General features: G+C 34.2%; 1 protein-coding gene across 50 annotated transcripts in view; it reads right to left on the bottom strand.

Moving 5' to 3' along the window:
• CLASP2 (cytoplasmic linker associated protein 2) overlaps positions 1 to 16,107 on the bottom strand; it is a 256,293-nt gene that overhangs the window by 63,449 nt on the left and 176,737 nt on the right. For 15 of the 50 annotated variants that reach the window (XM_058290826.1, XM_058290822.2, XM_071212842.1 and 12 more), the window contains 5 exons: positions 14,766 to 14,828; positions 13,746 to 13,852; positions 12,213 to 12,236; positions 10,624 to 10,868; positions 9,524 to 9,587 (listed from right to left, as the gene is read on the bottom strand). In XM_058290826.1, the coding sequence (XP_058146809.1) occupies positions 9,524 to 9,587; positions 10,624 to 10,868; positions 12,213 to 12,236; positions 13,746 to 13,852; positions 14,766 to 14,828 (503 nt within the window). The remainder of the gene's footprint in view (positions 1 to 9,523; positions 9,588 to 10,623; positions 10,869 to 12,212; positions 12,237 to 13,745; positions 13,853 to 14,765; positions 14,829 to 16,107) is intronic. The other 35 variants (XM_058290835.1, XM_058290825.2, XM_071212841.1 and 32 more) reach the window with 3 other exon arrangements.

Genomic DNA, 16,107 nt, shown 5'->3' with positions numbered 1-16,107 from the left:
AATTCTTCTATTCTGTAGGCTTACTCTCTTAAGTACTATCCTTTAGTACTCTTTTATTCTCTATCTAAATTCTTGTCCTCTGCTTATAAATGCAAAATATACCATCTCAAGAATTTCTCCTTCAGCTTCCATCCTATTGCTCCCATCAATAACCTTCCAAATACTCATTTAAAAGCTTTTTCATAAGCTTAGTATGCCTAACCATTCTGCAGCCTGACACTGATTTCTTCTTAATACTTTCCTTCTTTCCCTTTTTCTTGTTGCCAAGGTGCTTTCCTTTTGCTTCCTAAATGTGGGCTAATCTAAGAGTCAGTCATCCTGATTATTTTTTCATCACAATTGCTACCTCCTGATTTATCCTACTAAGCCTCAAAATCTCTGCAATGGCACTCTTTTTTGACTTTCTCAAAATCTGTTGACCATACCATCATTGTAGGTCCCAGGCCTTCCTTATGTCATCTGGATTTCTGTGGTAACCTGACTTTAGTCTTTATATTTCTGTATACCAGGGGTCAGCAAACTTTCTGTAAAGGGCCAGATAGAGAATATTTTAGTCTTTGCAAGCCATACAACTCTGTTACAACTTCTCAACACTCCTGCTGTAGCAGAGTAGGAAATAACATGTAAATAAACAAGCATGGCTGTGTTCCAATATAACTTTATAAAAACAGGCAGCAGGCTCAATTTGGCAGGGAAGCTGTAGTTTACCAACCTCTTCAGATTATGATATTACTCTCTGATAAAAACAAAATCTTTTCATGTCCCTTCACTGTCTATAGGATAATAGCTTAGCTCCTTAGTTCAAGGTTCTAATTCTCCACACTGATCTTGGACTTTGGCATCATAAACTGTATTCCTGAACATATCTCCCACATCATCAACTCCATCCATCTAGACCAAGTACATGACTCCCTACAGAATTTACCATTCAAATCCCAGTCAAGAATCCTGCTTGGACACCTTCAGACAACAGCCACTGATCTTCCCTTTGTCTATATCTATATTATCTTCCCATCTAGAACATATACCAATTGAGAATACAACAATATTTTATATATTCTTGTATCGCCAATTAGAACTCAAAATTATTAGAAGCCAAGGGCCCAATAAAAAGTTGTTCAATGAATAAGTAGGGAAACTTTAAAGAGTAAGATTATCTCTTAAATAAGGGAAATCTGTCCGGTAACGGATGGACAAAGCTTTTCCCTCAATGCTAGGGAAGACGTGTAAGTACTTCATTGCAACCAAGATTAACTTCTTTCCCTTTGTTATAAACTTTCTGGCATCTCCCACTTCTCTGAACTTACTCTGGTCATTCCTGGGAAGCCCTTTCTTGTCTCACTGACATAGCCAAAACTTATGTTTGGTTATATATAACGTGAGTATATCTGGATAAAAATGTGGGCATCTTACTTCCACAGTATTTTACATATAGAATGTGCTATCATTTTTCAAAAATATTTAGACCCTGTCAATGGTACTTACTAAATGATCTCTCTCTCTCTCACACACACACACACACTTCCAAAATACGTATTGAAAATTTCACAAGAAATTTCTTATTTGATTGACTTACCATAAAAAGTTTATAGTGAGATGTTGATATCCTACCAAATCTTTAACTATGATTAAAGGAGGAAGTGGAAAGTGGATATGCTAATATAATACTAGAGATAAAAATTTTATTTCAGAAGAGAAAACAGAGAATCATTGCTCTGTAAACTGCAATTTGATTTTATGGAATGATAATAATGGAGTATTAGAAAGAACATATGGAGAGGTTGGGGCTAATTAGTTTTTAAAAACAATTGTGTAAAACAGGAATTATTTTTTTAAGTAAGCAATCTCCAATGAAACCAATTTATAAATCTACCTATCTCACAACCACACTTCAGTGGAAAAGAATTAAAATTTTTGAGCTATTACAGTTGAGGCAGCCTTTTTTAAAACTCGTTTTTAGGTGTGCCAGTCATCAAATATAGAACAGAAGAACATAATCAAATTAGATTAATTAGTAGATTAAAAAGCACATCTCCAAACAGAATGACAGTTTGCGTAACTGCAAATAGCGTTTCGTGGATTGCAAAGGGTCCAACACTGCATGAACTCTTCGGAGAGAAAACAGAGAAAAAGGGTTAATTTCACAGTCATGCAGTAGAGTTAGGTTTCCAACAAATATTGAACCAACTTACTCTCTATTGAGAGTTCCAACACAGGGGACAGCATGCAAAAGGAAAAAAAGAAAAAAAAGAAAAACACACAAATTAGTCGCCATCAATGCAAGGTTCCTGTATGGGAGAAAAACACTTAGAAAATAAAAGTGACAAATGTTTTTCAAAGTTTTATGATAAACTCAAAATGTTTTACAGACAAGAGTTAAATGAATAGTATGAGAGAAGAATATGTGATTTTCCTGTGTTTCTCTCTCACTTCCTTGGCAAGGAAATTAGAAAACAAAACAAAACAAACAAACAAACAAACAATTTTTCCAGTCACTACTATCCTTGATGCTCAATTTCTGGAAAGAATTCAAGATTAATAGGCATCCATCCCCATTCTGAACAATGCTGACATTTAATTCCAAAACACAGCATCTGGAATTCTTTTCTTTTCTTTTCTCTTCTCTTCTTTCTCAGCAGCAATAATTTTACAAGTTAAATTATTTCTATGAAGGCATGGAACAATTACTATTACCTGAAGATAAAAATTTTAACTGTTTATACCACAACTTTTATTTTCTTCAGGAAAGATGTGTGTTAGTGTTCCAATTCAAGGCATGGGGGCAGCAGAGCTGCCTGGAGCTCACCAGGAGACCAAGTGTTATCTTCTAAGCAGGGCACTCAGCTGTGCTCCATTTTAGTAGTCAGTGATTGAATTTCTACCCTAGCTGCCCAAGGCTTAAGAGCATGAGAGGTAGCCTACAAAGATGATAAAACTCCAATTCAAAGAATGTACCTCAGTGAGGATGGCTCTGTATGATTAACCTTTTCAAATAGTTCCTTTGGAGTCAGGTGCCAGAACCACATGGGACACCTTTTGGCATCTGACACACCTTACCAATTGAGGGGAAAAAATGGGTCCATGTGGTGGTTTGCAGCTGTACATACCCTGGAAAAACATGTTTTTAAAGGTAATCCATTCCTGTGGGTATAAAACCACTGTAAGAAGGACCTTTTGAGGAGGCTATTTCAGTTAAGGTATGAATCACTTCAATCGGGACAGGTCTTAATCCTATTACTGGAGTCCATTATAGGAGAATGAAATTCAGACACAGAGAGAGAGAAAGCCATGGAAGTAAGAAACTGAAATCAATGAAAGCCAGAAGGGAGAGACTAGCAGATGCTGCCATGTGTCTTGACGTGTGACAGTGGAGACAAGGATTGCTGGCAGCTAATCTTCAGGAAGAAAGCATGGCCTTTATGATGCCTTGATTTGGACCTTTTCCAAGCCTCAAAACCATGAGTGAATAAATTCCCATTGTTTACCCTGACCCATTTCATGGTATTTGCTTTGAGCAACCTAGGAAACTAAAACAGTTCATGACTAAAACATCAGAGCAGGCAACATAAATATCTGACTTAAACTTATTTTAATAATAAATTTTTAAATCTTATATAGTGCTTGTTAGTTCTGAGGGCTTTACACATAGTAATTCATCCAGTCCTCATCAGAATGAGGATGGGGTTTCTTTAACTCTACTTGACAGATTAGGAAACCAGGGAACAGACTGCTAAAAAGTACTGGAGTTGAAATTTGAACCCAAGCAATCCAGTGGACTATCCACACTTGTGATTACTGTGTTGTATTGCTTCTCCTACATTTTCTGCATTTTTCTGTTGTAAATTATTGTCATACATACATATCAAGATTAGATCAATTATTTCCATACTAGTATACGAAGGAAAAAGGTTCATTTATTAAATTATAGACATCAAATAAATTTAGCTTACAAAACCTATATTACCAATCTCACTACCCATCCCAGGAAAAATCCAGCATCTACTTCTGCTGTACTCAGAGAGTTCTTTCACAGTTCTTCCTTTCTGGGATGTCTACACCATATTCTGGAGCTTGTTTGATATTGGTTTCAGTTGCACCCAGACCCTTATGCTAAAAGAACATATGAGGAGAACTTTCTGGGGACTGGAATAACGAATCCTAGCTGAAAGGAGATGGGGTTGCTGTCACAATCTGGTTCTCAAAGTGTCCTGGTTCTGTTAGGGACAGAAGGTGGTCAGTCTCAACCATGTTGGGGAGAAGTGAAAACTTTCATTTATAATGGAAGTCAATTACTATTCAGAAGCTTTTAATATAGAGACGGAAATTATGACCTCAACATTAAAGGACAAAGGGAAATCCACTAAACCAATAATGTTCATGGTATGAGGTATCTCCCAAACCACTTAGGTCCATTCTAGGGGCAAGGATTCAGATATATATAATACTTTTAAGCTTTCAGATTCGTTGAAGTTAACAGATAAGCAATTTCAATTCTGACTGGTGATCTACCCAGGTTTGAGGAAGAGGTGCTATCTAAGCAGGGGCCCCAAAGATGCTAGGTTGGGGAAGAAAGAGAAGTGTCCCTCACAGCATAACTAAAGGTTATAAGGAAAAGACGTGGCTTATTTGGGGAAATGAATATAATACAGGCTGGGTTGAGAGTGAGGAGGAAATGATGTGCAAAAATGATAGGCTTCGTTTGGAATTTTCCTGAAGGCAATGGATAGCTGTTAAAAGATTTTAAGCAAGTAGAGATGATTTACCTTTTTTAAAGATTACGGGGATGTAGATGGAGAATTTAGAGGTGAGTGGTGGGGAGGGGTACAACAGGCAAAAGAAAATTGTGCCCTGAATTAGTAGTGAGAATGGATCAGGTATGACAGACAAGAAAATATACCTCATCCTCCACTCCCACAATACATTCCATAATATGATAGAAAAGACACTGAATGATAAATAATAATGATAAACAATGAAGTTGAAAACAAAAAAAGATGTCAATCAGCAAATTGGAATGTATGAGAATTTTCTGGAAGAACAAGCAGATCAGACCATATTAACAACAAAGAGGATATATATTTTAAATACCTAACAACATAGCTTTGAGTTGAGACCTCCTTCCCTTTCACTAGGAAGGAAGGTAGAAAAGAACGGGTTCACATGCAGTTGAGCTTGTCCGTTTGGAGGTGGAAGCGTACTTTCTGCTTGGTGTGGTAAGAGGCAGGGACATATGCTTGGGAGAAGAAATGGGCTGGAATTTTGAAGTGAGAGAATTTTTGATATAGCTGCCAGAGAGAGCAGGAAAGACAGCTAAGAGGGAAGGACTACCAGACAGCACACTGAGGACGCAGCCAAAACCATAGATCAGAAATAATAAAAGGCAGGAATCCGCAGAGCTGTGATTTCACCCAGCAAGAGATACCCAATCCGTTGAATGGCTTAAAAGGGGAAGTGATTCTGGCATTGGGAGAGAATTTCCCAGCTCATCTTTGGACAGCCAACATCTCCCAGAACTCATCAAGAACCTTCACTGGACTTTCACTACAGCCCCTGGTTGCAGCCTGTCTGCGGAAACTGGACTTGTGCATCCTGACAGCTGCGTGACAGATTCTTATAGAATCACATACTGTTGACAGGTATCTCTTGTTGATTCTGTTTCCCTAGAGAACTCTGACTAATACACCACCCTACCCCTATTTTCACTGATTTTTGTGTGAGAAAATAAAAATAAAAGCAGAAAAAAAGGGTGCTAACGGTGTGCATGTTTGTTTTTTCAATATCAGGATATAATGCAAAAATGTAAACTTAAACTCAGCATATTATATTGACATGCCCAGTTTTATTCTTTTTCTAGTTCCTCTACGTGTGCAGTTAGGTCTTCAATTTTAGCTCTTCTTTTTTAATGTAAGCACTGAGGACTACAAATTTTACTCTCAGCACTGCGTTTGCTGTGTTCCATAGATTTTGAAATGTTGTGTTCTCATTTTCATTCGTCACAATTTAGTGAATTTTCTTGCAATTTCTTCTTTGATCCCGATTTAAGAGTGTGCTGTTTAATCTCCATATATTTGTGAATTTTCTTTTTCTGTCAGTTATTGATTTCTAGCTTCATTTCATTATGATCAGACAAAGTGTTTTGTAAAATTTCAATCTTTTTAAGTTTATTGAGCCCTGTTTGGTGACCCAACATATGGTCTATCCTGGAGAAGGAATTCATGAGTGCTTGAAAAAAATGTATATCCTGCTGTTTGGGGGTATATAGTGATAAGTGCCTGTTATGTCCAGTATATTTATCATATTATTCAAGCTCTGTTTCCTTTTTATCCTCTGTCCAGATGTTCCATCCAATGCTGAGAGTGGTGTATTGAAGTCTGCAGCTATTATTGTAGAGATATCTTTTTCTTCCTTCAGTTTTGCCAATGTGTGCCTCATGTATCTTGGGGCACCTAGGGTAGGTGCATAAATATTATATTTATTTCTTTATGGTTAATTGCCCCTTTTAGACTAATATATAATGAACCGCTTCATCTCTTATTAAGTTTTGTATTTAAAACTTATTTTGTCTGATATTAGTATTGCTAGAACATATCTTTTTTGGCTACTATTTGTATGTACAGTTTTGGCTACGTCTCCTTCTGGGACATGGATAATGAGTATGTTTCTGCATTTCATGTTGTCATTTAATTCCTTAAAACCCTGTTTCATTTTTTTCCCTTTCTGTTCTGTCTTTTCTAGTTCAGATGTTTTGTCCTCGAAATCACTATTCTGTCTTTGAGCAGTTCAAATCTGCTAGTAATTTTTAATTTACCTTTTCCCCTTAATGCAAGTTCAATCTCATTGATTGTGTCTTTCATTCCCATAAACTCTGTTACTTTTCTTTGCAGGCTCACCCAGCGTCTTCTTAGTATCTCTGATCTCTTCAGTCATAATTTCCTTCAACTCCTTGAAATGATTTAGAAGATTTGTGTGATTTTCATTCATTTGTTGTCTTAAATCCTGTATCTCATCAGGATATTTGGTTTGTTCTTTTGGCTGGGTCATCTCTGCCTGTTTCTAATTTTTTCCTGATGTCTAGGCATGTGAAGGTCAATCTCTCTCTCTTGCCTAGTGGTTTTGTTTCATGGCCCTTCTTTGACTTTTGGTTCAACTTATTCTGTGTCTTTACAATTGCCCAGCTGAATTAAAATTGGGCCAGGGACTCAATAATGGGACGCAGATGGTTTCCCATGGGCTTGGGACAAAAAAGAGCTAAAAGTGGGTTTTCTCCTTGTTCTTTCAAGGCTGGCCAGCAGATGACGCTCATTGGCACATCTTTCCACGGAGGTGTCTCAACCTCTGCTTGCCTGTAATTCTGTCTTTGGCCAGAGCTGAGGTTCAAAGCAGGCTCTGGTGACCAAATTCATTGAGGTGAAACCACACTCCTCTTCACAGGGAGGAAGATGTCTGTTCCCCTCTCAGTCAGCTGCAGTGAGCCATGGGTTTTATCCAAGGGTTTTTTGAGGGTGGGGGATGGGCGCCGATCCTGGCTGCAGCGGGGTGGGGGTGGGGGGTGGTTAGTAATTCACGGCTGTCATTTTGGGTTCTTCATCTCTCTGTCCCTTACTCTCCTGTGGGTTGCGCAGCGCTGTCTTGGTCTGCTGACCCCTAGAGCAGGTCCTTTGGACAGCTTTTTGCCCTTTCTCCATTGTTTTTGTAAGAGTATTGGGCCTTGCCTGCCTATTCCGATGTCATCTTTCTGGAAATCTCCAATTTCATACCTAATAAATTATATTACTGATATAGTGTCTGACCGACAATCACCAAACAAAAGCCAAAAAAAATCTTCCCATATTGTACGGTGTTTGAATAAAAATTACTTTAACAAGAAAAATATATTCCCATTATATTTCTTCATTGAACTAACTACAAAAAACAACAACAAAAACCAAAGCAAACAAAACCAGATTGTTATAAAATCCTATAGGGAGAAATAAAAAAGTTACCTTTCTGATTCAATTCTAGAGAGAACTGCAACTGGCTGTCTAAATTTATTAAGGGAGGCCAAACATTTGTGCTAAGTTCAGTTTCTTCACTAACATTAAATTCAGCTTTCTTACTTGATTTCCCAAGAGACTCTTTTCAAAAATATTTCTCTTTATTACTGTTTAGACCTTGGGCATCCACCTAATTTGCATTATTGCCCTAACAAAAAATCAAACCTATGATTTTAAGAAATAAATCCAGCCTCAGCCTTATACCTTTTAGTAGGACAGAGGTATCCCACTTATTGAAGATGTATTAAAAATAAAATTTTCAAAGTTGTATGCGCTATTAATTAAAACATTATCTAATAAGGTTCACCCAGGTCATAATATTTCCTCCTTTGGCTTATACTGACACTTAAAAATATCAAAAATTAATCTTCCCAGAATTTGTGGAAATTTTTGCACTAAAGTGAGACCTACAGCTGTAATTGGTGGTAGTAATATAACATAAAATGATGCAGCTATCTACATGTTTAGTTAGAAAGCTACAAATAAAAAAATAATAGTAAACAAACTGGTTACTGAGTGTATTTTAATCTTTGACTTTTGATGGGAACTTTCATTCTCAGATATATAAATATACTTTTCGATTAAGAACAATCTTTGAAAATTATTGTTTTAAAGCTACTATTTAAAAAATTAAGCATGCCTCCCACTGGATTTAAAAGTTTTTTGCTGGATTTAAAGTGGGTTTAATATTTTTAAATAGCATTATAGTGAAAATATTAAAAATAGAAAAAAATGAGGAAATGATGTGTTGAACACTAAAGAGGGAACAATTAAAAAATAGTAACACGAAATTCATGAATGTTTTTCTCATAATTTCTGTTCCCCATCTTCCTCTCATTCAGGTTAGAAATTCTCCTGTACATATTTGGCGCCCAAAGCTTGATACAAATAAAAGTTTCAACATTGTCAAATACATTGCTGGAATAGAATAAATGAATACAATTTTTATAACAGTACGATCCATCAAGATAAATCAAAATTTCTGAGTATGCATGCATATTATGCATAAATACTAATCAAATATAATAATCAACATTAAAAATTAAAGTTCTGAAAATCTTCATGGGATAGTGTTAATATATGAAATGCTCTACCAAATTATGACTAGAGCTGTATTTTGTGCTTTTTTGCTAATTAATTGCTATTTCATTGCTTTTTCAAGGTAAGAATATATTTACACTAACAATGTAATAAATAATACAAAATATACCCACACTGACTAATTATACCATGAGTTAAAATGCAGATAATTTCATGAATTCACATTTCAGCATTGTACAGTCTATCTACAGAGACGCTTGAATGATTATCAGAGAGGTATTTTCTAAATTATGTATGATAGAGAACATTTAATTTCAATTATGTTTGAAAATATTACTACCATTTTGGGGCATAATATAACAAAAATGGTTTTTATTTTACCTCTTTTTTCGACTATATACAATAACACCTTTGAGATAAATAATGATAAATTCGATGCCAAAACATACCTTGCCATGAGGATCAGCAAACATTCTTGTGAAAATTTCACATAACCTCTTCAGTTCAACTCGACTGCCAAAATAATAATGTAGTTAGTTAACATCTTACTGTAGGAAGAAGTCATTTAAAAGTAATCTTACATATAATTAGGTTTCTTTTTTTTAAAAAAAAGTTACAAATTCAGCCCTCAAAATTGATAAATATATATAGCATTGGTCAGGGTGAATCATGGCTAAATACAAAGTTATTAAATGCAACAGAATTCTGTTGTTAAACATGTTTTAAAATTTGAAAGTTATATGAAAAAAGTACAATCATATTTCATTAACATATGATGGGAAATGTTACAAGTATCAAGATGTTTTCTTAAATTTTGCCTCTTAGGGGCTAAAATCTTTCTAAAATAGTCTATCTACTTCCTTGCTATTTAAAATGATATATACTGAACCTAATGTTAACTTAATCTAGAGGGGTTTGGGGAAAATATGATTTCTTCCAGTGATTCAGAAGTATGATATGAACATGTGAAAATATATTAGGTAGTACATAAACATTTATTTTAAATTATATAGTTTTAACAAGTCCTGAAATAAATCTATAGCTATATAGCTAGTATATCAAACACTGATTTCATAGCTCTATAGTCAGAAAGCAGCCCTTTACAGTCTAACACAGTCAAACCTATGATTACCTGGAACTCTGTTATGTAACTGGTGAACTACAGAAGTTTAAAACATTGTATAGATAAGAAGAATGAAGAGTGTAGGGGGATAAAAGTAAGCACAAGGCATTAGGAAATGAAACAATAACAAAATATTTTAATATACAAATGTTTTATTATGTGCATTTTAATTTAAAAACCAATAACTTTGCATTCCTTATATAATAAAAAGCCTCCTTTAAAAATGTTGATTTAAGTAGAACAAATAAATCTAAAAAAATTAGTAAACTATAGTGTAGACAACTTTAAAGGACTGAGGGTTGGGGAGAACACTTTGATGCCTTCTGAATTCAAAACAAGCCTGTTTCCATACCAGTATCTCTAATGCACTATGGAAACACAGTCAAGTCAAAAAGTGAACATCTGACAGGACAATTCATATCTCACCTTAGTGTTCTCTGATTTTTCAGTAAGTTCTGCAGACCCAGGAGGCCTTCTTTCCTTTCTGACCAGTTGGAACTAGCACACCGATTGAGGACTTCTGCTACATCTTCTGTTTGCCTCATATATGTAGGAATACTACCATTTCTAGAACTATAGGAGCGTTCTGAACAAGCACTGGATGCATCACTGTTGGCATCATCATCTGAATGCATTCCATATGATTCATATCTTCTTCGAGCAGGTTTTTTCTGTTATACATAAAGAACCACATTAGTAGTAGCTAAAAGAATATTTTGGTATTTAGCAATTCTTACTGACCACAAAATAATTGATTTTTGTTTTAAAATCAGTACAACGAATACTACTAATCATTGTAAAATTTAGTTTTTCTTCAGAAAATATGCTTTAGAAGTTAGCAGAAGATGAAATTCTTTAAAAGCACAAGGAAACAAGATGATATGAATGTTTGGAAATATGGATGGGAAGTGCTAAAACTGTGGGTCTTTTCCTTTTCTTTCTCCTCTTTCAGAACAAGAAACAAGAAAAACGATTAGAATAAAAATGAAAAGAAACTGTACTAGGTATTTTAGTGGGTAGGAAGAAAATGGTATTACCTTTTTATTGGATGAATCCAATGAATCAAAAAAATGCAAGTTTTCCCCTATGTGAGTTTCTATCTTTCCTGTCTCTCTACCTTCTCTTTCCTCTATTCTCTCCTTTTACCTCCTCTATCACTTCTCTTGCCACTCTTTCTTCCCATGCACCTAACCCTCATATCTCCTAGAGAAGTAAAATACAAAGAATAAAATGAGAACCTGTTTTGCTTACTATCATAATTTTTAGGATGCAAGCTCCTTGAGGGCTCTCCATGCTTTTTTTCAATGTATTTAGACTTTCTATTTCAATGAACATGAGAAAACATATTCAGAGTCCTTTGGTTTCTTATCTAAAGCTCATTGTTTAACATATATAAGTGCCAACCTTACCCTGCATCTTAAAAGTAAAATGAAAGAAAATAAATAATTTATTTAAAATTTCCCTGGCGAGAGTTGGAAACAAATCTTTATATTACCTGATATTTGAATTTAGCTTGGTAAATGGTGAAGATATTCCTGTGAACTATGTCAAGCACAATGATTTAAAATAATTCCAGGTGGCTATCTAATGTCCAAAGAATAAGACCTGAAAGAAATGTGATTTGACCCTAATATAATAGTTCTAAAGTAATGTTTCCATCACTAAATGTCTCATATTGATTCAGAGACATGAACTTAGCTTTCTCTGGCTTGAATGGTAATGTTGTGATGTATCCTATGTTGGCTTCAGGAGCAGTTTTGTCACAGAATTCAGTGTAAGTAATCTCACCTCCCTATGAAAGAAGTAGTCAGGCTTAAAGGACTGTATCCGCATAGGAAACACTACTTAAGTAGTATCTCCTTATCAGTAATCATGTTTAGAAAAACAGATATATGTCTAAGGATTATTAGTTCCAATTCAACTTTTTATAGAAGATTATAATTTACTAAATTGATGAAGTAAAAAGAAAAAAAATTATAGTATCATATAATGTCAAAAAATAGCAATGTTTATACCTTAGTCCGTATGTCTCCTAAGAGCTGAGAGCAGTAAATTTTTAAAGAGAAAAATTGAAAATAATGAAGAACATTTTGCTAAAAAGCACAGTGAAGTAGGCATTATTAACAATGCCCATGATCAGAAACATTAGGTTTTTAACATATGGATACAAGAGAACTGCTTATTAGTAAGCTATACCTTTCATCTTGCTAATATACTTTGGTTCAAAGAGAAATATCTACGAGACAAAAATATTCCCACAACCAGTTTTCCCAAAGAAACGCCAAGTGTTCTTCCTATTTGGCTCCTTTTGCCATTTCCAAAGTTTAATTTTATCTCTATGATATTCCTCAAATCCAAATTAGGCTCAAAAGATGAAAAATCTTATCCTAAATATTGGTAGCTGTAACTGGAGTATCCATGCTATGCAAATAAAGGAAGGAGACAGAATCACATTACTGGGATTCAGATTTTAGCCTTGGTGGTTCACTACATCTCAGATATTCAAATACAACATCTTAGTATATAATAAGTAATAGTTCAAGTACAAACCATAAAAGTCATAAAATTATATGCAAGCAAATTTTAACTGGTAAATCAATTAAGAAAAACATTAGAAATATCCTGATGAAGAATAATAAATTTAATATATCTGACAGTTTTAATAATATTAGAATAAGATGTGATCAATACAGTCCATGCCCAAGAGAACGAAGTCCCTACTTAGTTATATTAATTTATTTTTTAAGAATCAGATGGCTGACGTAGAGGGGAAATTTTAGCAGGGAGAGGATTTTAGAGCAGAACTATGACATATGTGATTAAATTTAATAAATTACAGGTAAAACCATGAATTTTTCAAAAACTTGTTTTTCAAATTTATGTGGAGAAAACTGAATTATGTCAACACCTTTTAAGATATGATCTACATTTTAAAAGGCATAGTATATTTTTTACTTCAAGACAAAGAAAAGGCCATTTATAAATTCTAGTTAAGAAAGTGAGTAAATGTTTCTCAAACATAGGATTAATAACATTAATTCAAAAGAGAAAGTGTTATACAAAATTGACTTGGGAAATGGCAAAAGCCAATTAAATGCATTGTTTCAAATGACACTTTCTGCATAATTATAAGTGAGAGAAAACAGCAATGATATATGTACAGCACTCTTTTCAACAAAATAACATGAATCTGTATATTTTTAAGCATTATTGTTTAATAAGTTTGGCATAAAGAGCCAGAAGACATCTTCATTATAATTTGTCTCAATGCTCTATCTTCTCTCACTTCAAAAATGCAAATAAATCAAAGACTAAGTAAAATCTTACCACAAACAAAAGCAATCCCTAAATATTCAAGGTTAAGCTAGCCTTGAAATTATATGCTTTTAAGTGTACACTACAGTACATAAAATACTGTCACCATAAATACTACATCAACATTTATATTCCTGATATCCTATCAATTACTATTGACCCTGCCTTAAAATTCTGAACAATTAAGAAGGTTTAATAATTAATTTAGAACGATAAGGAAATGGAGAAAGTACCAGGGCATCTGCTACTGCTTCCTCCACGTCGGAGCCTGTGTTCAGGACTCGCATGGCACTGACAGAGGAGGACAGTCGGCTTGATTGGCTGATCCCATACCCCGGACCTATTTCAGCAAAAGAAGGAAGACAATTGTGAGAGTCAAAACGTATCAGGTTGGGACACTTTAAAACCTTTATGAGGGGGAAAAAAAACCAATGGGGCAAAGCATTTTAAAAGCAATATTGTATTTTCTGGGCACATTTAGTTTTTGATAAAATAATAGGGTAAAGACAATTTAAATTATTGAAGTGGAAAATAAATTTAAAGAATAGTAGCTACAATTCATTCAGAAAACGCTGCTGGCATACTAAGGAATTGCTCATCTATAGCCCTGTAATTAATCCAGCTGTTATCAGTCAGGCAACTATCATTTCCATGGGTGAACCATGGAACCATCCAGAACAAAGATTAATTCTCAAACCAATAATGATTAGGGAGCTTAATGAAGCCATACTAGGAAATAAAAGAGAAAAAAGGTTCTCATTATTATATTCTCTCCTTCAAGATAGGTTGATTTAATTCTATAACTGAGGCCTATCATTTGTGCCTAGCATTCTGAGGTACAGAAAGACAAATCATAGATGAATCCTTCCCCTTTACTGTTTTCTATACCATCGTTTACAATTAAAATACTTCATCCACCATTTTGGTTTTTTTTTTTTAAACATACATACAAAGATGAAGTACATATCTGAGAACATAAAACAATTCTATAATTAAAAAATGGTATAACTTAGATTACACAAAAGAAAAACATCCATTTTCTGGTGATAAAAATGTTCAAATAAAGTTGTTGAATAGGAAAAAGTTACTTGGGGGAAAAGAAAAAAAAAATCATAAATGACTTATTCTCCAACAAATTAAACTAAAATAAAAACAAATCTATTTTAAAACATTAATATTATTTGATGGAACAAAAAAGGACAAAAATCTGAGATGACTACCCAGATGACAGTGAAAATGTACTCATCCTTCACCTGAGGCCCCATATGCATCAGGGGCGTAGAGGGCACCAGTGGATCTGGAATGGTGTCTGGAGGCTGGAATAACAGGACCATATAAACCTCATCTTTTACCACAGAAACAATGAACAGTGGCAGCTCTACAGTCGGGCAATGGAGGTGGGTAACACTGGTAACACCGTTAACAGTTAAGGATCAGAATATTGCCGAATAGGGCTACTGAACATTAGCTTTATAATATCATCCTTGACACAAACACATCTTATACCTAAATGGACAGACAGGCCTACAAGAGACAAAAAATCAAGTAATCAAATGGAAGGAAATTTAAAAGTACAAGTATGAAACAAATAAACACTGTAGTTAAAAAAAAAAAACCACCATGGTAACTAGTAACTAATAATCTGATCTCCTTTAACCATGACACCCAGAGAAGTAGTTAATACTATTCCATTTTACAGATGGAGAAACTAAGGCACAGAGAGGTTAATTAGTCTGAATCAAAGCCACACTAGTAGCAAATGAAGGTCTTCAGTACCTGTAGTCTTCCAAGTCCTTTGTTCTTAAACAGTACATGTACTACCTTCACATTATTCAAAGGGCAACATACTTCATTTATGTTACCATTTTCCATTATGACTCATAAAACATAAATTCTGCATTCTCTGGAAGATTATTTAAATATCAAAGTACATTTGAATATCAAAAAGAATATTAATACCTTAACCAAAAAAAGAAGAAATTCGTGACGTCTCTCCCTATATATTTGCTCTAGAGTATAAGTTTAGCATATTTTGCATTTTAGATCTTAAAATCCTGATTTTTTTATAACATAAAGTCAATCCTTCTCTAGTAAACAGAAACAAATAAGCAAGGAAAAATGTTTTAATCTTAAATGAAATACATTAGTTTTTTAAAAAGTTATCCTTCCTCAGATATTTTAATTAAAGTGGTTAAATCCTTTTTACTATATGATTCACTCTTTCCTTTGCCCCTGAAAAGTGACTGGTGTCTTTAGTATAGCATATTAATACATAGATGTTTTAATTTTACCTAGCAGAAGTAATTTTGAAAATGTTGACAAGAATTGAACAAATATGGAAACACATAGTGGATGAAAACCTTTATGGACTCAATAATTAAGATTAAAAAAAGGCACCACTTGTGTTTATAATAAAGTAAGACATTTTTTAACCTAGTTCTAGCAGTAAATGGAAATGAAGGATGCAAATTCTAGAGAAGTTCATTTTTGTTCTACAGAAGTTCATTTTGGTTCAGCTTTGATTTATTTCTGATACTTTGGGGCCTTCACCCTGATAATGTGCCAATAATTATTACTGACTGAATGGCTGACAAG

This window comes from Dasypus novemcinctus, chromosome 31 (genome assembly GCF_030445035.2).
Source record: "Dasypus novemcinctus isolate mDasNov1 chromosome 31, mDasNov1.1.hap2, whole genome shotgun sequence".
In the NCBI taxonomy this organism is placed as follows: Eukaryota; Metazoa; Chordata; class Mammalia; order Cingulata; family Dasypodidae; genus Dasypus; species Dasypus novemcinctus.
Note: the sequence above shows the minus strand (reverse complement) of the source record. Positions and strands in the feature narration are given on the sequence as shown.